The 20,100-nt window shown below is 42.3% G+C and overlaps 1 protein-coding gene across 1 annotated transcript in view; it reads right to left on the bottom strand.

Moving 5' to 3' along the window:
- The window catches only part of SYT10 (synaptotagmin 10), a 36,256-nt gene extending 16,689 nt beyond the window's left edge, over positions 1-19,567 (bottom strand). Inside the window, exons 1-2 of the mRNA XM_061444880.1 lie at positions 19,278-19,567; positions 5,084-5,441 (exon numbers count right to left, since the gene is read on the bottom strand). Of these exons, the coding sequence (XP_061300864.1) occupies positions 5,084-5,441; positions 19,278-19,428 (509 nt within the window). The 5' untranslated portion in view covers positions 19,429-19,567. The remainder of the gene's footprint in view (positions 1-5,083; positions 5,442-19,277) is intronic.
- Between the last annotated feature and the right edge of the window lie 533 nt (positions 19,568-20,100).

Genomic DNA, 20,100 nt, shown 5'->3' on the forward strand with positions numbered 1-20,100 from the left:
CTTTGCCATCCTACATTTTATATACACCTACACAGAGGTACAGGTTGCCTTCTCCAGTCCTACTTGGAATATTTTGTTCTGGCTGCAATACATTTCAAAGTTCTGGTCAACATTTTTCTGTGATAGCTTTTTTCCATCTGTTCTCACACTCTGCCGTGTGGTGCATTAGAAAGCTGATTCTTATGCCCCTAGCAAGAATCAGTATGTTTAAATCCTTGTAATTCTGAATTCAGTGTTGCATATGTATTTATCGTGACTCATGAACCTCAACGGAAATGTGTGCCTTTCCTACCAAGAGTGAAATCAAACCCCTGGCATGCAATACAGCCTTACAGCAGGATGACAACACTGGTCAAAAAGCTTTGTAGAATTAATCATCAGCAGATGGATTATGACCACACTGTCCGGTTTATTTTTTGGACATTATCATACTTCTTTGGTACTTCACTACCCCAACAATCTGTACTGAAAAAGCTCACTACCTCCTCCAGTGAGCATGCTTAGTTGCCATTAAAAAACAATTTAATTGTCAGACTTTCCTGTGCTTTTTGAAATCAATTGCTTATTAATGCCAAATGCAGCCTTGCCTTATTGCTTGGTTTCCCTGTGGTGCTGTGTTCTGAAAACAAGAGGTGTCACAGCTGTGTGTTTCTTTCTTTAAATCAGAAATGCAAATTGTCCATTTGAAAACAACCAGGACTGATTTCATAGATATTATTTGTACTTTTGCTGTAAGTGAAGTGGTTGCAGAAGGCATGAAGCACAAAACTACCACAGTTCAGCTGAGCAGAGATACAAGAGGGTAATCTGCAGCCATTAAATAAGAGACAAGAATGTTTCCCCTTTCAGCTGTTAAAGTACTGCTTGGTGCAGGGAGCAGTCCTAGCATAATACAAGACTAGGGGAGGGAGAATATTATAGTATAGATTTAAAGAGGCTCAAAAAAATCCATCTGTCCTGATCTCAAACACTCCTCTTGTAACACCTAACCTTCTACCTTTCATTTACAGACAGACAAGTTGAAAGATTTTCAAATGTTAAAATTCCCTGAATTCATAGTATATGATGGAATGGAGTGAGGAGTGGAAAATTCCTTACTCAGAAAAGTACAATGCTGTCCTCAGGGAGTTACAGGTCTGTCCTAGTGCCCTTATTGTCTAAAAAGCCCAGCCTCATATGTGTGTGAAACACAGGGAAGGAACTGAACTCCACCCAGAATGTAGTAGCAATACGTATTTGGGCATGCAGCAACTTAGGCACTAGCTCTCTAGTATCTTTGACTCATAATGAATTTCAGGGGGACTGTGTTGTTGCTACTTCTATCTGTGCTAATGAAACCTGTGCAGGCAGGCCTTCCTGAGTACTCCTCACACCTGCAGCTTTCGTACTGAGATAACCAGATAACCATGTTCAAACTCTGCCATAGACAAGCAGTGGAGAAAACTGTGTATGCAGGGGAAACAGTGAAGCTGACTGTATGACATTTCCAGTTTCAGTGAAAACAGATAATTGACAAAATCTCTTTTCCTCAACGTCTCTTGAATTTATAAAGATCTGGGTTAATGCTTGTAAATGCAACCTATAAAACCCAAATCCGTGATTTGTAAGGTACAAACCTTCTTTCAAATTTTCAAACTTTATGCACGCAAGATCTTTCAGTGAATGTAGTCATTGTTTCAAGATGACACTGAGTAAAACAGTGCAGCTATATGACTGTTCCCTGTGGGAAACAGCAGCACTTTTGCTCTAGCAAGCCAAAGTCCTAATTACATAGCGCCTAGTATCTGTTCTGAGTCACAGCATTTCACCAAGATAGCTAATTGGTCTCTTAATTATTAAGATGTTTCATTGTTGTCATGGCAACATATTTATCTTCCTTTGTTCTGCAGTAACAAAAGAATTAATGACTGTGATAACAAAGTAAAAGGATGTCAGGCAACCAGGTTGTGAAAATGCTTTGAAGCTACTAACATGTGCAAAGCAGGTACTTTAAACTCTACTGGTTCTTACAGATAACACTCCTGTAATAAACATACCTTCCATAATTTAGAACAAATACATTTTGAGTGGCAGTAAATCTGTATTTACATCTCTAATATGTGGAATACTGGTAGTATGAAGCTGATTTCTAACTCGGTAAGACTGCCATATGTACAAAAAAAAGAGAAGGATAAGATGATAATTTATGATATAATGTCCTGGGCTCAGCAGGAGCAGGAACCCAGCTGAACCTCAGCTGAACCCAGGACATATGACTTGAGATTTATGAGGTGTGGCTCTAATCTAGCTTTCCTAGATGACGTTAGACCAATCTTTTGGACTAAAACCAGGAATGGACAGAAGCACTTGCAGTATTTAAACAGAACAGAGGCTGCTTTCTCCTTCTTGCAGTCACTAAAGTCAACAGACGTGCTTGTTTTTCTTTAACCTTAGCATCCCCAAGAACCTCACTTTTGCTTTTGTGCCTTTGGGAACTGACTTACTTGACAAGCTCGTCTCCCACCTAATGCTAAAGAGCAAAAGGCAGGCCATTTGAAAATACATAATTTGAAGAAAGGAACATTATAGAAGCAATAAGCTATATCAGAGAATACTTTCACAAAGTACTGGGAAGAGTGCTTCTCAGTAACAGGGCAGAAATGTTTGTAAATGAATACCATTGGTGCAGGACTTCTTATATTGTAGTTTACTGGTTTATTGGTATCAAGGACTAAAGAGCTTGTTGTCTTTATTTTTAACAAGCAAGTCTTTTCATATTATCAGGAACTATGAAAATTATATAGTTATAACTAATCAGAAACACATAGTTTCCCTACATTAACATGCCTCCATGTTAAACGTGCAGTCTATAAAAAAATCAACAGGCACCTTTTATTATTGCTCTGAATGGCTTCTTAAAATTGTTATGCTTCAATTACAATGAGTTAATATGATTCTATTTCTTTTACTAAAATCCAGAAAGCTGGATTAAAAGTCCATCCTTCATCTCACACATGATGTTCTTGGCATCAATAATTAATATGGGCTATCAGAAGGTTAAGACTCCCTTAAGTCAGGCAGAGGTATAAAAAAATACCTTTACAAATATAGAAAGGACCACTTCTGAGTAATTTTAAAAACGGATCTTATTCTAAATATGTTTTGGAGCAAGGGTGCAGAGTTTTTCAGTAAACTGTAAAAGAAGTTGGTGTCCAAATATACTGCTATTATTTGGGTAAGGTGGGACAATAAGGGTTATTCAAAGCAAAGGAACTGTCCCTCACAAGGACAGATTTAACCCTGATAATCTAGAGAAGGTAAAAAGAGAAAGCTCCCTTACAAAGTTACCAACATATGCAAAAAGAGTAGGATTGATGGGAGCTTTAATTTCATAAAACTGTCCTTTGCTTCACAGATATTTTATACACATTTAGGTCCCAGTCCAAATCACTCTAGAGGTCTTTGGGAATATTTTCATACCCTGAAGTAGCTCTGGATCGTGTCCCTGAAACTTCGTACTTTCCCTATAGTACCACAGGGACTATTCAAGTCCTCTTGCCAGCCAGCTATTTCTTCTGTCTGCTCAGAAAGTCAGACTGTCTGATTACCTACAGATTTACCTGTTGGTACATAATGGATAAAACTCTTCCAATTAATATCCTATTAGGTACCAGCGAGTTGTGTAATACCCTTGTCATGCCAAGCTCTATCAGTTTTGGTCTCTCTTTGTCTGGTGTAACAGTTACAATTTCAAAGTTGTCCTCCCAGTGTCTTGGAAACATTCCTCAGAATGCCTTGGATACTCTGCTCTCTCCCTTAGCAGATGGATACAGTAGCTGGAGCCAGGCATAGCTGGGCAATGTGGCTTAAAGCCACCTGTACGGTCTCATAATTCAGGAGATGGTTCAGCTGTGGAAGTCAGCTAGACCTCCCCTGACTGGAGTGCTTTTGTTTTTGGGAGCCTCCTGTGGTTGCCTGTTGGCTATTCCACATTGTTGGAATAGCTGGGAAAAGCACTTCAGCACTCACCACCACAATGAGCACAGTGAGCTGGCAAAATCATGTCTTAGGGACTCACAAAAGGCCAGCAAAATATGCGCCTGATAAATGTAAAGCACATCTTCTCTGGTCTTGCCTCCAACAATTATTGTGAATGTAAGCCTTTTGCTGTTTGTTTGCTTTCCTTTAGTAGCATATGTCCATTTATCAGATGGTTTATTGAGGGAAAGCTGCTTCCTATACAGTGCTTGTATTCTAACTTACAGCATTGTGCAATACTTCAGGTCTCCTTTAGCCTTTATTTTCCCCTTCTTTGTTTATAAAAAATCTGGGTTTCTTTTTTTATGTAGAAAGTGATCTTTGCAGTTCACTGTTTGTTTTGAATACATTAAATTTCCTGACAGTATTTGAAGAAAATACCATTTGAAGCTATAGGTCACTGCACGTCTTCAATACTTTTCAGTATAAAGCAGTACCTAAGACAAAATAAAACTTTCTGTACTCCATTTCAATACAAAAGAAATTACTTCAGGAACATTACATGCTTGTCACTTATTTAAATATCTATATAGAAACTGTACTGCTCTAAGATCAGTCCATAAGCATCTACATTCTTAGACTGGGATTGTAATTCCCTTAAAAGTGGCAAAATATGCATTAAAGAAATGTGTCATCAACAATAATCTCGTCATTTATTTAGTGGAGAAGGAAACTTTCATTTGCAAAAGCAACTGCTGCATCTATAAAAATATCTCTGAAAAGCTAGACTTGTGGTACTTTAAAAAAATCACATCAAAATAGATTTCCCTAAACACAAAACCTAAAATGGAAATGCTTAAAGCAGCAACATATGCATTTACAAAGTAGTAGAAGATGTAGATTTGATCTTCATATGTTAAAATAATGATCAACTGAAGATACACTGTATGTTTCACAATATTCTGTTCAAAGGACACTGTGGCTTTGCCTTCATGTGTCTGCTGTTTCACCCATCAGTGCTAAGAAGCCAGTAAATAATCCAGGATCCTGGAAATTTTCAGCAGAGCATTTTGGCTCTACCTGTTCCCCAGGAAATGTGCTACAAACACGAGTGCCCCTGACTCACCTTGATGATGATGTGGGCTCAGTGATCTGCCTCTGCATGCGTGCATGTCTGATCAGATGCTCTTTCAGTGCATTCTGGACCTCTGCTGGTATGTCAGGAGAAGTGTGGCTAATTTTCAATGCAGCTTCAAGTACCTTTGTTGTAGGCTTCCCATTTTCTTTAACTTCCTTTTTCTCAGTGGTCTCAAAAACCTCCGTAGGAGCACTGGAGTTGCTCTGGGGGGCATTACTGGCATTGGAAGTGAGAGGTTTGCTTCTCCAGCAGGGCCAACACAACTTCCAAAAGACAAAAAGCGAGACTACCAGCAAGGCGAGCCCACAGAAGCTGACGACTACTGCTAACAGACTGACTGAGATGTCTGCAAGGAATTAGAAACAAAGATCATCATGACAGACAAACATGGAGAGAAAAAAAAAATAATTAAAAATGACACAGGTAAGGAGATAGAGGTATTATCTTGCATAGACCTTTAAAGTCCCATTTAATATGTGTTTTTTTTTTTTTCTTTTTGATATCTAAGCCTGTACCTTTAAAATGTTATCATTCTCTAATATTCTATTTCATAAATACCCCATTAATTTGTTTGTTCAGGCCAAGGGCCAGTATCTGTACCACTGGCTACACACTCAGACTTCTCAGGAAGTAAGCGACTATCCAAATGCTCTCAACAACTCCTAGCCACTTTTGTCAAAGGGTGTCTGCTCAGGAACACATCTTGTGTAAAAAAAAGTAAAACCTCAGTCGACATTTGCTATGAGTGCACATGAAGAAACAGCAGTTCTAAACTGCCAGACTGATACACAAATTTCTTCAGGACTTGACAGTTTTTTGCTCTGTGTGCTAACTGCTTCAGAGACATGTTAAAACCTAACGTTTAAGTGGCACAAATAGGGACAGGATATTGTCTGTCATAAATAATAGATTTCTAGGGTTAATTCTTAAACTCTGGACCAAGACTGTGTTAGACCGAGACAGCACATATACATGTGCATCTAAAATTCTGCTCTGAAAATGCAGCTGGCTTTAGTGTAGAGGATAAAATGCCCTGAGTTATACAGAGATCATACCGCATCCTTAGCTCGGCCCTGCTGCCCCGTATTTGACTTTTTCTGCCACAATTTGTTAGCATATCCAGTTGCATGGTCAAAGATAGGAGAACAGTTCTCATACCAATGAAATTCTGTGAACAGAATTGCATTTTAGGAGATTGTGGAACACCAGAAATGCCAGTAGAGCCCTAATTAGGAGTTTTATTCTATGTGACATGCTTCAGTTTGATTTCTCCAGTATCATTTAACATTATAAAATATAACTAAAAAAATAATCCCTTTCCTTTTGAAAGGAGCTTTTTACATGTTTTAAAAGTATTCAGTAAACCCTGTAGAAGTCCCTCAAGTAATGGCTGCGGCTTGTTACAAGTTTTGACAGTTTAACAGCTAATATTTTGTACCTATACCTCCAGGCTACTAAACTGAACCAGTGTAAAAGTGCAACAGGAGTTTGAGCATATTGAATAGTTGAGAGTCACAGGAAGAGAAACAGTCCTCTAGGTACGTATTAGCTCTACAGTATGTACTTCACAGGTCCCTTTGAGAGATGAAGATTCCAGTAGAAAATCTGGGAACATTTTCTTTATTAATGTATAACATCCAGATGCATCTCTCAGTAACCAACACTGAATTTACAGTCCATTCTACATGAAAATGAGTGAGAATAGCAAAAGCAAACAGAAAATGTTTGTAGTCTGGTGACTTGAAAGATACAGTTCTGCTCAACCTTACTTCATATATGTCCTGGATAGTGTCATGGGAGAAATGGCAGAGGATATGCTCCTTGATTTAAAGAGTCTGGCACAAGCTGCTGCCCTTCCTTGAGCATGAGTCTGCCTCTTTGACTGTTTCCAGCCAGTTTTGAGAAAGGTGTCCGCATTTTCTGTCTGTAGTTAAATGTCACAATGTAGCCTTTGGAATATGCATGTCATCTTAATGGGAAATTCATATGGCAAATTCTGATTTAAGATGTTTCCATAAAATGAATGGATGCATAATTATATCTAATAATGATGTAACACAAGAAGCAAATGATACTTTTGCATATGATCTTTCTAGATGATTTATCCCCACTAGGGATTATTAGGCTATTTGGTTTAATTTACTGTTTACCCTCATACCCTTCCTGAGCCCTGTAATTTCTGCTTGGCTTGCAGCAGACAGTCCTATCTTGACAAGAAAAGCATTAAGAGATGTTGAGTTTACAGCTTGTTTCAATGGTTAATCACTTTGTTGCAAATCTGTATTTCTGATTTGTGTTTTTGTGGTTCTAATTTACAGTCTTTGCTTCTTTTGTGTCTTTGAGAAATTAAGATATAATATGCTTCATAAGACATGCCCATACAAAATGCAAATAAAATACACTGTACCAAGAAACAAACCCAGGACCTGAAATTCAATTGCCTACACTAGTCCCTGAAAGAGTTTTAAACTGGGCCAGTTTATACAATCCCAGCCAGTTCCTGGGCATGGATCAGGAATCAGAGTAGGCCAATGATCATTCTTAAGAGGTGGTTTGGATGTGGCCCTTCTGTTTCAGCAGATGACAGACTTTAAAAGTATGGAGAGAGTTGGCCTTGCTGCCAGATAACGGCCTGTGGTGGGTTGACCCTGCTTGGACTACAGATGCCTACCAAAGCTTCCCTATCACTCCACATCCTCAGCTGGACAGGGGATAGAAAATATAACAAAAGGCTCATGCATCGAGATAAGGACAGGGAGAGATCATTCACTTACTGTCATGGGCAAAACAGACTTGACTTTGGGGAAAATTACCAAACAATCCAAGCTGGATAATGAGAAATAAAACCAAATCTTAAAAACACCTTCCCTCCACCCCTCCTTTCTTCCTGGGCTCAACTTCGTTCCCTATTTCTCTACTCCCCTCACCCTTGCAGCAGTGCAGGGGTCAGGGAATGGGGGTTGCAGTCAGCTCATCTCATGTTGTTTCAGCACTCCTTCCTCCTCAGGAGAAGACTCCTTACACTCTGCCCCTGCTCCAGCATGGGGTCACTCCTGTGTGAGACAGTTCTTCACTGACTTCTCCAATGTGAGTAATTTCCACAGGGTGCAGTTCTTCAAGACCTGCTCCAGTGTCGGTCCTTTCCACAGCATGCAGTCCTTCAGGAACAGGCTGCTCCAGCATGGGTCCCTTGAGGGGTTACAAGTCCTGCCAGCAAACCTGCTTCAGTGTGGGCTCCTCTCTCCATGGGGCCAGAAGCCTATTCCAATATGGAATCCCAAGAGGATCACAGTCTCCTTTGGGCATCCATCTGCTCCAGCATGGGGCCCTCCAAGGGCTGAAGGTGGGCATCTGCTCCACTACAGATCTCTATGGGCTCCATGTGCTGCAGGGGCACAGACTGTCTCACCACGGTCTGCACCAGGGGCTGCAGGGCAATCCCTGCTCAAGTACATGAAGCACCTCCTCCTTTCCTTCACTGACCCTGGTATCTGCAGAGCTGTGTCTCACATATTCTCACTCTTTAGTTTTTCTCCCCTTAAATACGTTATCCCAGAGGCACTACTACCATCACTGACAGGCTCAGACTTGGCCAGCAGCGGGTCCGTCTTGAAGCTGACAGGCATTGCCTCTGTCTGACACAGGGGTAGCTTCTAGCATCTTCTCACAGAAACAACACTCGTAGACCACTGCTACCAAAATCTTGCCATACAAACCCAATATATGGTCATAAGTGAATTTAATATATTATACAGAGGCGTGGCCCACTGAAGGAACTTTTCTGATAAATTGAACCAGCTGAATTGTCAATCAAGCTAGACAAACTATTTTTCCATTTTCAAAGCCTGACAAGAAGCAGAACACTTAAAAACTAAGGTCTATCAGAAATAAAAAAAGGAAAACAAAACCCAAACCAACTTAATTTTGGGTCATTTGCAATATTTCCAGCTCAGTCTAGACATGGCTCCCATAATTAGTTTACAGTTTGAGAGGAGGCTTTTAGAACTGAAAATTGTATTTTTTTTTTTTTTTTATTTAGAAAATGTTGAAAGAGGATGTTTTAACAACTCTGAAATTGCTGGAAACATCTCAAAACCAGAAATACAAAAACTGATCCTTTCCAGCAGAGTTTCAATTTGACGAATAGATACTATCAGCTGAAAAACATTCCATCAAAGCATTTCTAGCCAATTCTATTTTAGGTTTTTCACTGCAAGACATTTTTCAAGCTTTCAAATAACTTGGTGTCTCCTTTCAACACCTACTCCAGTACTTCAACTTTCTCTAAGCTTTTTTCTGTATTTCCATTAAATTATTTCAAATTCTACGTCACTCCCAATGTTTACAGAAAATGTATGTTTTATAGCCCTAAAATAATCACATGAAACATATCGAATGTCAAAAGTAGAGCAAAGGAGCTAATTCTACAGTTGTACAAATTAGTCTTCAATTTTGCTATTTTCTTAATAAAGAAAATGTTGTACATCATAATACAACAAATAGGTGCCAGCAATTTGAAAAAAAAAGAGTTAATTTCAAAAAAGTATTTAATTACTGCCATAATTGCTAAAAAAACAGTAAGTATGCCACATAAATAGACATAAAAAGCATATTGCTTTATTTCCTCACTTCTGACAGTCACTCAACTGAGCAATTGTGAGAGATTTGATGTTATGCAAAGACTGAAATCATCTGCAGAAGAGCAGTCAAATGGAGCTTTTCAGACCCTTTGTGTGTTAGATCAGATACATCTCATATTATCTGTCGGAAGCCTGGTTTAAGAATACAAAACACTAAGAAACAGTTCTGCAGACTAGGATTTTCTTCACATCCCTTTCAAGAAAACCTGTCTGGGAAGGAAAATGGGTACTGAAGGATGGGTGTATCATCAGACCAGGGCTGCATTTCACATACGTAAGGTTTTGTTTGTTTTGGTTGGTTGGTTGGTTTTTGAGGATGTAGAACTGGTGACAAATTCAAAGATTGCCTAAGTTTTTAAAGGCAGAAGGAGATATACTCTGAGAGGACCTTAACTAGCAACATTGTAAGCAATGTTCTCACTGGTCTCTGGTGCAAAGGAAGAGAGAAATCATCTTGAACTACCAGCAGTTGCTTGACAACTCTTTTTCCAAACTGCTAGTTGCAGCTTGTCTTCAGTGCTACACACTTGCACAGAACAGGACATGTGTCTGAATACTCATCTGGACATGCAGCATTATGCTTTTGCCATTCCTGTTCTCATGCTGGGTAAATTTAGCATGTGAAGAAAATGTGAAGAAAATCCTCCTTCTCACATACCCGCTTCTGATCAGTGGGAAATCTTCCAGCAACTTCAATGGATTTATCATTTCACACCAGGTGATCTTCCTTTACTGAATTCTGTCCTTAAGTCATCTTCATAGTCTTGGTAACATTTCCTAACTAAAAGAAAATATCCTGTTCCTTCAAGGTTTTCTATCTAAAACTACCCTTTCAAGATATGAAATTTGGACAATCTTATATTTCTCATTTGAGAAAGGCATGTAAAAGGATGTTAGGGAATGTTTTGAGCAATGGTTTCTGTACTATGGCTTCCAACAGTTTGTTGTTTGAAACTTGCCTTATAAAAATTCTGCCCATGAATCTATTCACAAACATCCATGTTGGCAGATTTCCATTTCCAAACCAAATCAAGTTTATTTACAATTTGGTAACTGTCCTGACAGCATACACCCCTTGATGCTTAACTTTGGAAAAACACACTCCACCAACCCATAATCTTGAATGAAGAGAGAGAACAAACAGTGCTGTGATGTCTCTGCCCATGCATATAAGAGGCAGGCACGTGTCTGATGTGAACCATGTGAAAGAGAACATACTCTTGCCAGCAAAGGAAAGGAACTGGGAAAAAAGGAGGTTATATTGTCTTTCCACCCATCTCTTGGTCTGTATCTGATCTTGGTTCTCAAATATTTAAAGTACAATGTCTGTAACTTTTTTCAAACTTATTTTCCTTTAATTTTTAATTTGTTCTCTTGTTCATCAGCCATAAAGAACTTCAACTATTCCCTAGTGGCAACTCTAAATGCAACTCTTGTGTCTGGAATATCAGGAGTAAGCTCAATCAGATAAACTAATATGTCTCTGATTTTCTTTGGACGAAAGCAGGAGCTTTATCAATTATAAAAGGTCTGCATCCAATAAATCTCCCTTATCCCCATGCATGTAAACTAGTTAGTCCAACCGACCATTTCTGCTGTTCAGTTTTCCTAAGGGAAATTTGAAGAACATAAATAGTTGCTGGTGCTCATTTTTACTCAGCATTAGCAGATCTTCTGCAATTACCTGTCTCATCCAAATCCCTGCAGATGGTGATATAATACTTTAGCATGTCTCAAAGTGGCAGGTGTAGTCTTCTATTTTCTCTCATAACTTGAATGTGTCAAAACACCCAACTTAAATTTCAAATGGCAAAAATAGCCTTTCACTTGAGAGTCTATGTGTGATCTCCTTTCCCGTTCTCATGAAGAAATATACTTTGAAGATCTGACTTAAATCTTTTTACTCTAGCCCCATCATGAATGTGGTCCCTCCTAGGCTGTTAATTCAGTCTGATGTTCAAAAGTCATCACCATCTACTGGCTGATGTGTCATTTCTTAATGCTAACAGAGCACTATGGCAGTATGTTTCTTGACAGTAAGGGAATCAAATGACATCAGGTATCACTGTAATGATTACAGCACATGAAATTATTAATCTCTTGTCAAAATAATTTTATCTAAGTTATATTACTTGTTAAACCATCTCATAATCTATATCTGTGCAACTACAGATGGAACACCCTCTTCTGCCATTTCAAAGTCCATGTACAGAACTTTAGATTACGTGATATACAGCAGACACAGGGTATTTTCCAAAAGGTTATTACACACACAGAGTACACACAGTATGCTAGAGATTGGAAGGGACCTCGAAAGATCATCTAGTCCAATCCCCCTGCCGGAGCAGGAACACCTAGATAAGGTTACACAGGAATGTGTCCAGGCAGGTTTTGAATGTCTCCAGGGAAGGAGACTCCACAACCTCCCTGGGCAGCCTGTTCCAGTGTTCCGTCACCCTCACTGAGAAGAAGTTTCTTCTCAAGTTTAAGTGGAACCTCTTGTGTTCCAGTTTGTACCTATTACCCCTTGTCCTATCATTGTTTGCCACTGAGTAGAGCCTGGCTCCATCCTCGTGACACTCCCCCTTTATATATTTATATACACTAATAAGGTCACCCCTCAGTCTCCTCTTCTCTAAACTATAGAGACCCAGCTCCCTCAGTCTTTCCTCATAAGGGAGATACTCCACTCCCTTCATCATCTTAGTTGCCCTGCACTGGACTCTCTCCAGCAGCTCCCTGTCCTTCTTGAACTGAGGGGCCCAGAACTGGACACAGTATTCCAGATGGGGTCTCACCAGGGCAGAGTAGAGAGGAAGGAGGACCTCTCTCGACCTACTAACCACCCCCCTTCTAATACACCCCAGGATGCCATTGGCCTTCTTGGCCACAAGGGCACAGTGTTGGCTCATGGTCATCCTGTCGTCCACTAGGACCCCCAGGTCCCTCTACCCTACACTGCTCTCTAACGGGTCGTTTCCCAACCTATACTGAACCCTGGGGCTGTTCCTGCCCAGATGCAGGACTCTACACTTTCCCTTGTTACATTTCATCAAGTTATTCCCTGCCCAACTCTCCAGCCTGTCCAGGTCTCGCTGGATGGCAGCACAGCCTTCTGGCGTGTCAGCCACTCCTCCCAGCTTAGTGTCATCAGCAAACTTGCTGATAGCACACTCAATTCCCTCATCTTATTAGCCTTCTCCTGGACCACACTACCTTCTGCTTTCCAGCAATCAGAAGGAATTTCCCAGAACAGAGGTATATTCATGAGCCTCAGAACATGTTTTGTGTGCTGTATGTAGCTAGAGAAGATGGCACTCACTTTTGCCTGAGTCACCGTGTTTTGCCTGCAAATTTGCCTCTCCTAATACACCAAATGTAAATTATTTGTCTCCAATTCCAAGGCTTTTTCTGGCCTACCTACTTTTCTACATTTTAACTCTCACTTAACCTCAACAGGAGGTACTCCCAACTCTGCTCAACCCACATTTGCCCACCTTGCCTTCCCTTAAGCAAAAAAACAGCTTTGGGATTGGTCCCATGCTGCTCTCACACTTGCGAGGATGCCTTTGTAAGTATCTGCAAGAACCCCTCATTATCCTCTTTCAGACAAGCAAATGAAATGAAAATACATCCTAAGCCCCCAGGACTGCTATTATTCATAAGCATATCATAGCTGTAACAAGGTTCATGCAGCTCAAGTGTTATTTATGAATTGTCATGCTTATGTTTATTCTTACTCAGTATCATGTAAGAAACATCCCACACATATGGTAAGACCCAGAAAAACAGTGTCACTTTATCTTCATCACCACAGATTTGTCTTCTAGCTGTTATAAGTGTTTCTGTGTTTTTCATCGGTATTTCTCTGCAAAATGCACATGGGGGAAGATTCTTTCATCAGCTCTTGTTTTTACTGTGTCTTGTTTTTGCTGCTGCCTGCATGTTGAGCACTTCTGCATTGTTGTGACTGCCTTCACATTTTACTGTAAATAAATCTGGTCTCTGTGGTATGTTTATCCCTCTGTTCTGCCTTTATGCTGCTGAATTAGATGCATTTCTGGTTTTCACAGCTTGTTAACACTGATTTTGTAAAGCATACTTTTCAATAACCCTGCACTTTTTTCCTCTTAAACCGTATTTCTTTCTGGTAATAACTTTGTTCTGACCAGGTGATGAGCTGTACCAAAAATAATTTGATCAGTCTGTTAACTGCTCAAATGTTTATTATTTAATTTTACCACATTTCTCTGCAATGGAATGCTCAACTGTTTCACACAACAGTTACTTTCTCATGAAGAATAATCTTCCTTTCCTGTATGACAGTCCTAGTCTTCACATTCGTTCAAGCCATTTCTGGTCCCCTTTATGCTTGCTTTGGCACAGTGAGAAGAACTTATACCCTGTGTGTCTGTGTGCAATGCGTACTTTCACACACTCCTGTTTAAAGGAACCAGGACTAAACATAAACCACCAGCTGCCATCAGCAGGTTGAGAGCTACTAGGGAAGCAGCTGACAGCCAACACGAGGCTCATGGCAGGTACAGCCAGAGGACCCAAGACACTGCTCTTCAGGGAAAAGCAAGACTTTATTACCAAATAGCCATGTGCAGGATGCTCCAGGGTTTTCTTATTCCCTCTGTACTTCTGTAGAAAACTGTTAATCATTAGTAGGGCTAGAAACTTGGTAGGTTAAACTTTCATGTTAATAAACTAATTGTGAGTGAAATATTTAGATGAATAACATATAACCCTGTAAAAGCTGATGATCTTGGCACTGTCAACTTAAAAAATTCATTGTCTGACAAGCAAAAGAGCAAGAGAGACTATCACCCTCTATAACTCTCTACCCACTCTACATGGCTAAATATGCCCTCCTGGCAGGAGCACAACTGGTTTCCCATCTCTGTTATAAGCATCACAGATATGCTTATAACACATAAATGAGATTGTGAAGTTCTGGAGGAGCAGCAGGCTAAACAAGGGCAAAGACAGCAAACGTGCCCACCATTTGAAGAGGGCACACAATGAATTTTAAACGTGTCCCTAGAGCAGGATGCCAAAGCTCCCCTCACTACACTCCCTGCAACTGGCTTAACCTTCAGAAATGCTCCCAGCTGGGGCTTTGATGTGCTTGGTTCCTTTGAAAATGAGAAGGGATGCTTAACTGGCAAAAATTAATTAGAATCTTTTATTAATCAGATAACCTGAGTCAAAATATAGATATAACCAAGCTGTATGCATGACTTTTGGACACTTCTGGAAAATAATTTACTTGGATTAAAGATAAATTTCACCAGGAGCAATCTCGCACATCCAGCTCCTATATATTTTCCACCTGAACTCTTCCTATTAGTTGACAAACCTCTTAATCATTTTCCCAAATCTACTGGAAATCAAGGAGGTGTAAAATAAAGACAAAACAGTTGCACATCTAATTCAGCATTTTGCTAAAAATTTTATATGTTCCAGAAGAAAGCTCGCATAGAAGTCTAACTATATAAAGGTACCGTAAAAGTAAAGAGCTTCCTAATCTTTTCACTTGAGCATTCTCCTGAGATGAGCGAATTAATAGCCCTTGTAATTACCAGGGCAGAAAATATAACAGCAGATGTCTATCTTCACTAATTGTCTAAAACTGGTCGAAACCTACAAAATTATTTACCTCACTAAGATTCTTTGCTGTGACTTCCATAAATTAATTATCCATTACACTGAACATGATTACCCCTTCTTGACCCAAGCAGTGAGCAGTAATTGCGGGTCCTAAGGTGGTGATTTGATGTACTCTGCCTTCTCAAAGCCATAGTCTCCATTTTTTGTTCTGCGTCCCAGGCTCCCTATTATTTGTGTTTGATTCTGTTACCCTTTTTATGCTTGTTTCTCATACCTAGACAACTACACTGTCAAAAAAAACCCAGTACTCAGCCTCTCTTCTTGCCAGTGAAACTTCTTGGTTTGCAAGGTTAATGTTGTCTCATATTTTGCTTTGACCCTGTGATTGGGTGGTGCATTTTTTGTCTCAAGTAGCTGATTCCTCTGAGAAGCTTGGCTGCTTTTCATGGTCTAGCTGAACTGAAAGCAATCATCACACCCGCCAACATAACCATATCACAGCAGTTCTAGTTGCCTTTTTTGATGGTTTTGACTTCCAGAGCATGTTTATTCTCGTATTAAATAGAAATGGTCTGCTTTCCTTTTCACCATCTACTCTTTTCCTTTCTGAAATTTTTCTTGCACTCTCTTTTCCAAGTATGGAAAGGACCCTTTCCAAGGGTCTCTGTATCTTTTAGACTTCTTTCCCCCAGTGAAATCTCATTAGTGATTTTTACCTATGCTACCTTTGTGACACTTTTAGGTATCGTCTTTCTGAGTTGTGGAAAACTGAATGAACCTACCACTTAAAGAAAGAATATGCTATCCCTATTTAGTCAACTACTAGTGTTATTTCTTTTCTCTTCTCTTTATACTGTCTCCTGGACTATTTAGTTTTGGGGGTTTTACTGAAAGTTTAGCTATGACTCCATAATGTAACAGAATACAATAATAAACCATTATTTTGCAATAACCCTCTCACAATCCAATCTTTTATCTTCTCCACATCTTCCAGAACTACTTACTCACAGCTCAGGTGTTTACTTACTCTTACCGCAGCAGTTTCTTCTCCACACACTTCAGTGCTGGTTGCAAAAGCCAATTCCCAAAACACTGCTATAGCTGCAGCTTCAGGGAGCAAATAACTGAACTGGCTGCATGATGTGTTATCACCCAGTGTGAGCATATATTAGGAAAGTGCTTTTGGGACGTACGACAAACTGATAGGGCTGAATTAGCCATTCCTCCTCTCTGCCACACAGCTATAGCTGCATGACACCAGAACTGTGCAGAATTTATGCAGCCACAGGAGGATATGACTACATGATATGGACCCTCACGATAACCAAATGCTACTATTGTATGTGTGAAACGGGTATTTCAGAAAAACACATTTATGACTTCATTCTCAGAATAATGATGGAGAACACTTAGTGTTTTTACCTTCAGTGAACTATGGATGTTCAATACTGTGGACAAGGTTAACATTATCCATAGAGATAATAAGGAATTCCACATGCATTTGAAAAGAGATATGGCATGGTTCACCTTTCAGTGACCTCATTTTTCTCAGCCTAAGCTGAATTTACAATGTTTCAGTTCATAAAATTAATGCAAGTGATATTTATATCCAAGTGTTTCCATATTCAAATATTTGTCAATTATCAGCGATGGCAGTGTGTGTGTTCCTCCTCTGGAGATACAAAATATTAATGTATGCTCATTACCAGCGTTATTAATGAGACAATGTTTAATATAACGTGTGTGCCAATAAAGTTGACACCCATAATCTAATGATAGCTTCCTTTTATGGGGAAAAAGTGAGATTTAGGAACTCAGCTGAGATGTGGGACCCAGCGGTTCAAGCCCCTGGTCTTTTAATTATTGGGCTTTTTTTTTTTTTTTTTCAATCCAGCAACTTCAAGGTAGTTAAGGTTTATAAATGAAAAAGGAAGATGGTTGATTTTGAAGACATGTCTAAAAAGAAGCTCCTGTTACTCTAAACAATGCACTATCAAGGCAAGTATTGAAGCTCACATTTTCTAAACAGCAAACCTTGTTTTACCTCATGGGGAGATATTTGTAGCCTCCATATCTTACGAGTTTGTACATCAGCTTTGTTTCTATATGACACCTAATACTGACTGTTTGTGCAGTACTCTGTAAAATCACATCAACTAATCTTTTCAGAGCACAGTTTTCCAGGCTCTGTAGGGTAATTTTATTTTCATGCAACCTTCTATGATTCAGACCAAGAAACTAGCACATGGTGCAATTGAAATATACTTAATAATTGGCTTTACAAAGCACAAACCCACAATCCATGTGGGTGGAAGCTTGCTACAACCCCCACAACCCCCCCAGGTGTGGGGTCAGGACATGCCTACCTTCATTAGTCACAAAATCAGAGCTCGCCTCCAGCACAAAGACCTGGGAGAACCACCTGGGTACCAGGATGGGAAAGAAGAACCCCTCCTCTTTCAAACAGGTTTTTTGTTCTGAGATACTACAAGTAACCTGGAATTTGCAGTCATTGCTGTGGGCATTATAAGAGAAGAAAAAGTAACAGGTGTGGCAGCAGCTACAGCACAGCTGGGGCACATGCTGAGGACCTGCTGCTTTTCATGACCTGGTGTTAATTTATTTAACTTGCACTGTACACTTGGTATTTGTTGGCCATAATGCAAGCTGTCCATTTTCATTTATGGTCAGACAGAACAGGTTACCAATCCCGTCTGGCAGAAATAAAGCACAGAACTTGGACTAATGTTCAAGTCCTGTCCTAAAAATAGGACACAAAAGCCCTCCTTTGAAAGGCAAAGGTCACATAAGAGTACTCTACAGAGTAACGCAAACACAGCATAGAGTCGGTTTCAAAAGAACCAGACAATCCAGAAACCAATGACCAAAGGTACCACCCGCAGGAGCCAAAATTCTGGTTCCGACCCCGAGAATTTTTTTAATTACCCCGAGTTTCCTCCTCTTCCCAATTTTCCAGGAGGAGTCCTGGACCTGACCGGAGGGGTGCCCCGACTCTACCGGCTCCCACGGGTTGTCCTAAAGCCCTCCTGCCTCCCTCAGCCACAAACGGGGTGGATCTGACTCAACCCAAACCCGGCTCGGAAAGCACCAGGGGCTCCGCCAAGTTTCACCGCCAGGGCTACTCTGAGCCGCGGCTTGGCGACCTGCGCTCCTGGACCAGACTGCGTCCTAAGCTGCGGGGTCTACCAGCCGTCGGCTCCGCCGCACCTCCGCGCAAGTTCCGCGTGCTCGGGAGAGAGCCAGCGCGAGACGACGAACACAAGAGGACGGCCGGGGAAAAGAGTGAGATGGGAGCGGGCGCAAACCATGTCGCAGGGAAAGGCGACCGATAAGAACACCTTATTACCGGTACTAAGAACACCGACCGCAGCGCTCTGCCCCGGTTTCCGCACGTACGGCCCCGCGCACACAGGCAACAGCCCGAGTCCGAGCTTTGCTGAAAGAGAAACTCCCACGGCGGGGAAAACCTTGCTGGAGCGGAGCTGCGGGGCGCAAACGCGCGGGCTGCGGGGGGAAGGAGACGTCTCCGCGGCGGCACGGCTCCGGCAGACGGACGGGCTGGCACGTCGGCGGCGATTTCTCTCCCTTCGGCACGTCTCGGTGCTGCCCGTCCCCATGCTGCCCGTCCCCATGGTTGATCCCCCGCCCGCTGCCCCGCGTCTCCCCTGGGGCACTGGCCGCCACCCCGGCGGCAGTGCCGACGCTCCCCGCGCTTCTTAACGGGAAGCTCCGCGAGCTGCGAGAGAGATGATTTTAGAGCGGGCTGTGTGCCTACCCCCCTCCGCCCCCTCCGCACGCAGAGAAGGCGAAGGGAAAAGTTGCTCTCTCCGGCCGCCCACGCCGGCGCTGCCCGCCCTGTGGCGGCGGCAGAACGAGCCCGGTGGCGGCGGGGCCGGTAGCTGTACCTGTGCCGCCGATGCCCTGTCGGGCGGTCTCCAGGGGGAAGATGCCGGCGCACTTCTCCCGCTCCACTTGCCCGCCCAGGCACAGCTCCGAGATGATTTGCAGCGCTTTGTGGCAGAGGCTGCCCACGCCGTCCTCCGCGGGGAAACTCATCTTCTGCCCCGGCAGCCCGCTTTAGGCCATGGCCGGAGCGGGACGGCTCCGCGCCCGACCCGCGCAGCCTTCCGCGGGGAGCGGAGCGGGGCGGAGCGGCGGCCGCGACGGCGCGAGTGAGCCCAAGAAGTAGTGAAGGGGGGAGAGGGGGGAGGCAAAAAGGGGGGAGGGAGAGGGGAAAAAATAAAATGAGGGGGGAAATGAGCATCCACTTAGCAACGCCTTTTGTGCCTGGCGGGCTGCGGTAGGCGGTTCGGCCAATGGCAGCCGGGGAGGGGGGGCTCGGCTCGGGAGGGGGGGGGGCTCTTTATGCCCCCAGGGAAACTTTTCCTTCTTCGCCTCTCTTCCCGGAGGGACGGCTCCGGTGGAGGTGGCTTCGGGCTGAGCGGGGACGAGTGGCGCGGTGGGGAGTGGACGGGAGGGGAGCGGTGCGCGGGGTTGTGGCCGTGCCGGCGTGCGGAGTCCTGCCCCCTCTCCACGGGAGGGCAGGACCCCCGAGCCCCGCGGCGCAGAGGCGGCAGCGGTGCGCTTCCGGACGGGCTTCGCGGCCGCTCACCGCGCCGGAGGACGAAGCAGAGTGCGGTGCCCGCCGCTCCAGATCGCTCTTCTCGGAACGTTATTTCTTAGGTGACCTGGGCAGTGTAATTTTCAGTACGGGCTACCGTCAGATAA

This window comes from Pezoporus flaviventris, unplaced genomic scaffold, assembly GCF_033815535.1.
Source record: "Pezoporus flaviventris isolate CSIRO_AGI_PZ_B2104156 unplaced genomic scaffold, CSIRO_AGI_Pfla_v1 ptg000002l, whole genome shotgun sequence".
Taxonomy (NCBI): domain Eukaryota; kingdom Metazoa; phylum Chordata; class Aves; order Psittaciformes; family Psittacidae; genus Pezoporus; species Pezoporus flaviventris.